The sequence below is a fragment of the Elaeis guineensis genome, chromosome 15 (genome assembly GCF_000442705.2).
Source record: "Elaeis guineensis isolate ETL-2024a chromosome 15, EG11, whole genome shotgun sequence".
In the NCBI taxonomy this organism is placed as follows: domain Eukaryota; kingdom Viridiplantae; phylum Streptophyta; class Magnoliopsida; order Arecales; family Arecaceae; genus Elaeis; species Elaeis guineensis.
The window spans coordinates 51082379-51092488 of NC_026007.2; the positions used below are offsets into that span (position 1 = coordinate 51082379).

The 10110-nt window shown below is 43.0% G+C and overlaps 1 protein-coding gene across 1 annotated transcript; it reads left to right on the plus strand.

The window, feature by feature from the left end:
- The first annotated feature begins 9423 nt into the window (after positions 1-9423).
- Positions 9424-9885, plus strand: LOC140853958 (uncharacterized). Its single transcript, XM_073249073.1, has one exon. It carries the CDS (start codon positions 9424-9426, stop codon positions 9883-9885), a length of 462 nt encoding a protein of 153 aa, XP_073105174.1.
- The last annotated feature ends 225 nt before the right edge of the window (positions 9886-10110 follow it).

Here is a 10110-nt window from a genome sequence, read left to right on the forward strand (position 1 = left end):
GCTCGATCTGACCTGTTTTACAAAATAAACAAGCCTGACCTAGCCTAAAAGCCTATTTTAAGGCCTATAGACATTAAGGCCTTTAAATAGGCCAACAGGCCTAGGCCTTCAAGATCTCAACACAAGCCCAAAAACCTATCAAACATAATAATTTTCTGCCTCTAACATGCCTCAAATTACAGGGAATATAACTTGACCCAAATAAAAAGTAGAAACTAGTATCTCAATAATTAATTAATTATACATATTGATAAAATTATTATTTTTTATTAAATTATATATATATTAAATTTATACAAGCCAGCCTATAGGCATTTAGACCAGACTTTAAAATTTTAGGCTTGGCCTATTTATTTAAAAAGACCTTTTTAAAAACCTATGCCTGATTTATTTAGATAAACAGGCCAGGCCAGGCCGACAGTAGGCAAGGCCATAGGCCCCTGACAGGCCGTCTGGCCTATTTCCACCCCTAGTCATAAATAAGAGGGTGAACTATTGCTGACGATGGCTGTCCCCGAATGAGATAACCACCATAGCGGAGTCTCCCTCAAGCACAAGTCTCTCAATATGAAGTCTCAGTCTGAGTAGGTAATGCCAACCCACGTCGCCTACAACTCGACTGTCAGAATCGTACTCCCGATGAGGTGACGATCACCGATAGTTAGAGACCTGGAATCAGGACCATGAATCACAGATCCTACATCCCCTCTACTGTCTCTGATACTACCATCGAAGTTGACCTTGACATATCCAGGGGGTGGGGGTTTTCAAGTGATAAATACCAATCAGGGTGCTGCTGCTACTGTCAGAGAGTCCCAGATCTCTCAGGTTATCAAAGTCGAGCCAATCGAAGTACAACGCACAATCTCAATAGCCTGTAGTAAGGCCCTCTCAAGAGTGAGCCGCACAGATTGCCAAACATCCTCAAACAAGCTCCTATTCTTAGCCAGCCAGATGTGGTAGGAAATATAGGCCACTCGAGTATCCACGGCCTTGGACACATCACTCTCCATGCTCCTCTAAAGGGCTTCTAAAAAGGTCTGAGTAGTCTCCATGTGGGTAATGGTCATAGCATCAAGATCAACCATCCCTACACTAGGCAAGCATGATGGCACAGGAATAGGACACGATCAATAGTCTCCTCCTCCAAATCGTAGGACAGACAAACCACCAGAAGCTCCATGCCTCTAGCGTGCAACACTATCCTAGTTGGGAGCTGATGCCAAGCTACTTTTCAAATAAACAAGCTGACTCTCAGGTGGACGTGCAACCTCCATATCCTGGCCCCATCCAGTTTCCTGATCGGAAACCCCCTATAAGCCTCATACAACTCCCTAGTCACTACTTATTGAATGCAGGCCTGTCCTCACACTCTCACATTTGAGCTGGTGTGAATAGGCAGCATAATAGAGAATACTGTCTCCGCCAGCTTGGCACCAAACAAGTTGGTAACAATGCCAACATTCCACCCATATCCTCCCTGACTGAAAGAGGTCACAAACATAACTCACCTCCGTGATCTTCATGCTCACAAAAGTAGGCCATTTGCTCAATGGCTACTCAGCAATCCATTGATCTCGTAGGATATCAATCATCTAGCTATCATCCACTAGCCATTTGACTTGGTCCAGGATAGTCTGAGCCCGAGTGTAGATCTCTTGCTACACAAAGGAGCTACATTGGCCAGGCTAGATAGCCTCATCAAGGTATCAAGATCTATATTGGGCCCTCATGATTACATGCCAAAGGCAATCTAGCTGCAAAAAAAAATCGGTAGCATGTCTGGCAATCAATGCATTGTGCCTTGTCACGAGGGACTGAATACCAAGACCTCCATCCTTGGTGGGCTGGCAAATCATGTCCCAGACCAAAAGATGGATGCCACCCCTACCCTGGTGAAACCCCCATAAGAAGCTCCTAAAGTACTGCTCACCTCTCATCACCATCATCTTCGGTAAAATGGTGTGGGACATCAAGTAGGTCAGAACTGAGCTGAGCACAGATCTGGCAAGTGTGACCTACGCATCGTGAAAATGCATCTAGCCTGTTAACCCTCTAGTCGACCCCAGATCAACTCCTCAATCCCTATACACTTCGTCCTCTGAAGTCTGCACCAATGATCGGCACCCCGAGATAATGACAAGGCCCAATATGCTCCGAGATCCCTAGCCTCTCACAAATAATCTGCCTCAGCCTACCCTTGGTCTTCAGACTGAAATATAAGGCCAACTTCATTAGATTGACCTTCTACCCCAAAGCTGCATAGTACTCCAGAATTTGCCGAAAATAGGTTGCATTCTGAGCAATTGCCTGATCAATTAAGAGGCAGTCATCTACAAAAAAGAGATGCAAAATCGATCCAACTCTCGGTGCAGGCTTATAGGGGTCGAGATCCCACACCATAGCGGCTGCCCATAGTACTCTAGACAATGCATCAGCATGAAAAATAAAGAGGCAGGGGGATAAGGGACAACTTAGGTGAAGGCCAATCATAGACTAAAAGTAGTCAGTCGGCATACCGTTGACCAAAAGGGCAAAGGAAGGTGACTGAATGCAGCCCATGATCCATCTGATCCACTGCTTATGAAATCTGAAGCTCTCTAGGATATACATCAAATACTGCCAGCTGATACGATCATACGCTCTCTTCATATCGATCTTGATGGCCATGAAACTGTAGCAAACAAGGGCTCTCTGTAAATCATACATAAACTCCTTAGCAACCATCACATTATCAGATATGTTGCAATCCCTGATAAATGCATCCCGCTCAAGGCAAATTAGCCTGGAGAGCATCGACTTCATCCAACCAACCATGATCTTCGCACAGGCCTTGCACAGAGTAATGCAGAGGTTGATGGGTCTGAAGTAACTAGGCTTTGAAGCATCCAGACGTTTTAGGATAAGCACAATGAATATCCTCTTCCAAACCTTTGACATCGATTTGAAGGCGACAAACTGCTGCACTGCCTCAACCACCTCACTCCTAATAATCATCCAATATCACCTAAAGAAGAGGGGTGAAAAATCATCCGAGCCCGGGTCCTTATCCTCCACCATGGCATAGAAGGCTTTATAGATCTCATCCACCGACACCGAATGGATCAACATGTCATTGTCCCACATTGAAACATGGTTAGTGGGAGAAGGAATGACAAATATCTACCTCCCCTAAGGCACTCCGTCCACCTCATCTGGAAGAAGCAAAAGATCTCCTGTCAGATATCCTCGTCGCCCTCCACCCAATGCCCCTGATCATCCCTCAACATCCGAATCTAGTTCCTCTATCTCCTAATGATGGTCGACTGATGAAAGAACTTGATATTCCTATCACCCTCTCTAAGCCACTAGATCCTGACTTTTGCCTCCACATCACCTCCTCTCGACTCAATGATGCAGAGCAAGTCTCCTCTGCAACTCTATGAGATCCGCCTCTATTAGCTCACCATCCTAGTCCTCCCTCCTCTGGAGCTCAACAATGGCAGTCTCAATCTCATCCAGCCTTCGAGAGATATCACCGACTACCTCATGGTTCCACCGACAAAGTCTCCATCTTAATAGCTCTAGTCTTCAAGTGACCTGATACATCGCATCATCTCAGATCAGACACCACCACACCTCACGAACAATCTCCCAGGATCGGGGATAGGATAGCCAGAACTTTTCGAATCGAAAAGAACTTCTGTATAAAAAGTTGCTATCTGTAGATATCAGCACTGGATAATAATCAGAAGTAATTCTAGAGAGATGGCTAACCTGATATCCTAGAAACATCTGGATCTAACTAGCCATGCCAAGTGCTCAGTCAATGCACTCCCAAAACCTCGCTCCACCCTGACGATTGTTACATCAGATAAATCTGGGATCAGAAAATCCTAAGTCAACTAGACCATTCATTAGGATGAATTCATGAAATTCTCTAGCTTCAATGCTGTCAGTAAAGGGCCTTCCACCACTCTTCTCCTGGGCAGTAGTAACATAATTAAAATCCCAAGCCACTAAGGATGGGACATCTTGATCAATCAACCTCACCACTTCACTCTACACCATGAGCCTCTCCCTGTAATTAATGCTTGCATAGATACCAGATAAAAATCAAAGAGGATTATTATTTTCAGATAGAACAATGATCACATGCTAGTCATAGTTATGGAAGACATCCACATTCACTGTCCCATTCCTCCAAGCTACAATGATACCCCCGAAAAGTCCCCAAGACTTAATAGCATAGAGCCCCCGGTTCCTCAAAAATCACCGCTTGGCACGGATAAGGCCGTTCCCCGATAGACGGGCTTCAAGTGAAATACAAAGATCAGGACTATGAAAATACATAAGTCTTCGCAATTGGGATGTGAAGGATGATTTTCCAGCTCCATGGGTATTCCACACTAAGATCTTCATGGAAACACAATGGTGAGATGCTGGGCCTCTCCCCGCCCCAGCATGGTCCTCAGAATCTGTCTACCTCCTTCATAGGATGAGTCTTGAAAATAGTCCGATCAACCTCCAAAGTAGCTTTCAACTTGGCCACCACTAATTCCTGGCCTGTTTGCAATTGATGGCCCAGCCCATCACCAGCCAACCCCCCACCCATGCCTTCCTTCCTCGTGCTATCCTCCCCCATCGGAGATTCCTCCTTGGATCATTCTCCCTCTCTAGCCTTCCGACATGGGGGAGGTCCTTGGGGCCCCACATCGCCGCCGGCATTGCCCCCCGACCCCATCCACTGGTGGGGGGACCATGACCTACCGCACCTCTCGAGCCACCTTCGTCGGCTCCTTACAGACATCCACCACCCATTGACTGCCTCCGGTCGGTTGACACTGACAACCTCCTTTTTCGATCTTGTCGTTATCCACCGATCTCCAGTGTTCGCCACCGTGTCCATGCCTTCCCATTCAGCTTGCTTCAGAGTCCCTGACGCTCCCCGGTCCTTTTCAGTGACCGGTCCAAAACCCTCCAGATCCAATCTGCACCCCGGCTCAACTGCATCTTCGATCGACCAGGCCTTTGGTGGGCTCCTGGCCCATTTTAATTTGGACTGGCTGGCTTCATTCATCACTGCGTCATATGGGCTTGGGCTGCTCTCTAGTGGGCCAAGACCAAAAGGGTTGAAAAATGCCAATCCATTCCTGCCCTCTGACTCCACTGATCCATACTATAGGGAGGTTAATAGTATGGTTGGTTAGATGACAATATTTGGCAAAATTATTGATTGAAATCATCCTACTATATGCATCTTGGACTATCCAATAAAAGATCAATATAACAGTCAGAAAAAATAAACTTTTTTTTTCCATTAAAAATAGCAAAAGCTACCTAACCATGGTTAACAAATGAATTTTTTCATTCCAAATTTTCAATCAAGCTTGCATAATAGTGAATCTTTTGCAATAGTGAATAATGTGATGGCTTTTTATTAGGTGATTCAAGATACATGCGATAGAATAGTTATAAACAATAAGTTCTCCAACATATGTGGCTAATTATATAGAAATTAGCTTTCGAACTACTTCATGGAGAATTCCTTCATATTTTTTTAAATATTTTATTTTCTCATTCATATGGATATATTTTTACTAAATGCTGCAGAAGGTTGGTTTAATAAATTTTTACTAGATGCTGCAAAATGGATGTATGTTTACTAGATGCTGCGAAAGGCTGGTTTACTGAATTTTGCAAAGAGGATGTAGTTTTACTGGATTGATTTAATAAATCTAATTTTATATTAAAAAAAAATCAGTGCTCTTGTTGAGGACAGGTATACTATTTGGTTGGAGATGAAAGAGGACATGAGGAGCGGATTTCTTCCTGTTGACTACACACAAAAATTATACATTAGGTCCCATCAGTTGCTGCAAAAAGGCACTAAAAGGTCCTTTGAATTAGCCACCGGGACAGGTACCAAGGAGACTAATGGTTTGGTATCTTGGCATCTCAATATGGTGCAGGGCTGAAGATAGAAAAATCCAAGAACTTATTAGCCCATGATTCGAGAAAGCGGAAGAAAATTTGAATAGAACAAGGATCGGTGGCCGCACATCTTCAAGAGGTCATCCTAAAGTGAGCCTGACTACTCCTAAGTTGCCTGTAAGATATTTTTTTTGGTATAAAACTACAATTATATTAAATTAACATTAAAGAGTAATACACAGTGAAGGATGGAGAACTCAAGCTGTTTTACAGTAACAGTGTAAACCAAAAATGCTGAAAGCCAAAAACTTCCCGACCCCGACATGATGTGTAATAAATACATAAAAGTCTGGAAGAGTACATGAGCCAATAGAGTGAAGAAAGAAGCGAAAGCTTGACTGATTTATGTAGAAACCGTTGTAATAGAAAGACAAGTAATAGAAAGTATGGATATCTTGAAATGTTGACAGAAAGTCTGAAATAACGTGGCCATTTTCAATGCAAGCTAAAACATAGAAAAACCGCATTGAATCCATCTGTAGCATAAAAACAGTACTTGAACATGTGCATATGATGCTAGGAACCACATGTCCTGCTGTATAATGAGACATAAGGCAGCCATGTTGTAACAGTTGAGGGTGGAGGATCCGGTATCAGCATAGTAAATGAGTCAGGTGGATAAATTGAAGTTTCAAGACTGACATTCAGGTAAAATAATAGAGTTGATACCAACATCAGAGGAATTAACATAAGTAACTCTCGGCACAAATGAAGAATCATGTCTTATGCCTTATGAATGTATCCTGAATTGCAACTGAGATGTATATGTTGATGAAGACAAAATACGGCAAAAATGTCCTTGGTACTGAGCAAAGTATGGATCAGCAATTTTGAAGAAAAAAACTCCAGTGGCCCAATTAATAGACAGACATTGGCCCTGCTTGAAAGATGGAGTGGTGATGTAATAGTGTAATTGTAGATAACATAGTGCAGCAACGTTAGATGTGAGCTGTGCAAAGAACAAACATAAGCCGAATTGAGAGTAGTAGCAGTCATTCCAAGTTGTATAGAACCATATGAAAACTGATGGCAAGGCAAGCCAATGAAGAACATAAACACTGAGGTAGAGGTAACAGTAGTACATGTTGATAAGCAGCAATCGATTGGCATAACAGAGCCATGGCACAGAAGATTATGTTATCAGTTTTACCCCCTTACATGCATGAATAGACGAGAGAAACTGGCAAGTGGTCAGTGAAACGGTCCATAAGTAGGACTAGAAATGGACTAGGCTGGGCCGGGCCGGGCCACAACCTTATCTAATCCTGGCCTAAAATATTCTTTTGGGCTTGGAGTCGAGCGTAGGCCCGAAAAAACTTTTAAAACACAAGGCCCGAGCCCAAGCCCGAGCCCAGCCCGAATCCAATCGGGCCAGCCCAAGCCCGAGCCCCAGCCCAAACCCTCTTCCTCTCCCTCCATTTCTCTCTCCTTCCTCTCTCTTTCTCTCTCAACTTCCATATGCTTCGCCACCTTCCTCCCCGATCGCTGGCACTCTCCTCTCCTTTGTCGGAAAGTGAGAGGTTGTGGACTGATTTGAGGTTGGTGAGAGTGGTGAACTTAAGGTCGCCAATGAGGCTGAGGCCATCGAGGGCGAGGGAGACCACGGTGCAGGAGTCATTGCAAGAGATCCCGCCCTAATCACAGGTGCAGGTGGAGGATCTATCTGATGAGTGCTTCCAGGAGTAGATGACATCGAAGGGGTTGTTGATGATAGTGGGGACCAGAGTTACCTTGTGATGGTGACCATTCACCTCCCCCTTCCCAAAGGCAGGGAGGATGGTGCAGGTGCTCTCTACTCTGCCAGTTGGCGAGGCTGCAATCGATAGTGCCATGGAAGAAAGAGCCACAGATGCAGGCGATCTCCAGATAGTGGATGATGCATTGGATGCGGTGGCATCTGAAGTAGAGGGCGGGTTAGGATAGTCTCCCAGAGATTGAACGAGGGTGGGTTGGGGTAGTTGCCGGGCGGCAGATGGACGAGGGCGACGGTGGAAGGACGAGGGCTGCATCGAGCGGACGAAGGCTAGAGTGAAGGCGGCGATGGCGGAAGATTGAAAGATGGGAAGAGAAGGGATTTTAATCAATCGGGTGAACGAACCGATTTGGAATTTTAAGGCAAGTCCTAATTGACTAGGATTGGACTCAGACTATTGATCAGACTAAATCCATTTAGAATCGGGCTTGATTGGGCTATTAGGCTTTTAATCAAACTTTTCGGACTACTAATGGGACTAAAATTCGGATTCGGATCTGAGTCAGACCAAAGATATACTCGAGTCCGGCCCAAAAGACAAATGGGCCCTATATTGAGGTCCAAACCTGGTCTGAACTGTTTCAGGTCGAGCCTGAAGTCCGACCCAAAATCGATCCGATCCGATGGGCCTCGGACCGGCCTAATGGGCCTCGTGCTGGTCCAAGCCCAATTTCAGCCCTATCCATGAGTATGGCACATAAGACAACAATAGTTCATGTTTGAAGCATAATAAAATAATGATATGTAATAGTAATATGAAAATCTTGCAAAAAACAAGAGAAAAACAAGTTAGATAAAACACTCTATTTTTTCTGCTTTTTCCTTTTTTTTCTTTGTTTTTATCTTTTTCCTTTTGATCCTCTGCCTCTTCTCTTATAATACTATTTTTCCTTTTTCCCAATTTACCACTTCTTTGTTTTTTTTATTTTTTTCCTCTTTAAAGCCCCCTTGGTCTTACTATCTGTCAGTATTGTGATCCAGGACGACCAACTTTGACATCATAAAATCCTACACCTTGATGTAGGATAAGCAAGACCAAAAGTGGTAACAGTATAGAATAACAAGATAAGAAAAGAAGAAGCTTCAAACAAAAAGTGATGATAAAAAAATTTGGTCTGTTATAACTATTGTCTGACCATTAGATGCCATGCCTCGAAAATCTAATTGAAGAAGTGTCAGCAAGCAAAATGCGAGCAAATGAAGGATATAAATACATTTGATCAAGCAAAATAAATAGATCACCAATGAGAGACTGGTTAGTGTTGGCATGAGCTGTCTGTAGGTTGTAATTACCAGATTATTTCTATTGGTTATCAAATCTTGTATATAGTTGTCAAATAAATTAGTTATCAAATCTCATATATAGTTGTCAAATTTTATGTATAGTTGTCATTGTGTATAGTTGTCAAATCTTGTGTATAAGAATATTTAGTTTCCTTAGAATAAGATTGTTTCCTATTATTATGGTGTAATTGTATCTATATATTGGCTCTAATTTAGAAGAAAAAATATAATGAAAAAATATTCATTTACTATTGTTTGACATGGTATCAGAGCAATTCTAATTTTGAAAGAACTGCTCAACCCGAATCGAATCGAAAATCCCCAAGCCTCTATACGAAAATCCCTTTCCTCAAGTTCCCCATCTCCATCTCTTCAATCTCCATCTCCATCTCTTCTTCTCCATCTGAAACTAAATGGCTGATTTCAATCCCATTGTCCCAGCTGCAACAAACAACTCAACACCGCCTATCATCATCCACCAAGACAATTCTGCTTTTCCTATCAGTATCATACTGGATGAGACAAATTATCAATTATGGTCTCAGCTTATGGAGATGCGTATTGACACTCGCAACAAAGCTGGATATCTTATCGGAGAAATGAAAAAGCCTGCACCCGAAGATCCCAATTATGGAGCATGGATTACCGAAAATTATAGAATAAAAAGCTGGCTTATTGACTCAACGAGCCCAACACTGATGCAACAATTTATTCATCTTTCCATAGCCAAGGAGATATGGGAGGCTGTATTGAAAACCTTCTACAATGGATCAGATGAAACCCGCCTCTTTGAATTGAATCAGAAATCTTTTTCTACCATACAAAATGGTAGACCATTGTCAACATACTATAATGAGCTTGTTGCTATTTTTTAGAAAATTGATCAAAGGACTACCTCTCAGAAAGGAACAGTTGAAGGAGTGATCCAGTTGCATTCTGCGATGGCTAGGCTTCGAGTTCATATCTTTCTAAGTGGACTCAGCTTTGAGTTTGATCAAGTTCGTGGAGAAATCTTATGAAAAGAGCCAAAACTTGATTTGGAGAGTACATATGCCTATGTGAGGAGAGAATATCAACAAAGACAGACAATGGGAGGCTCA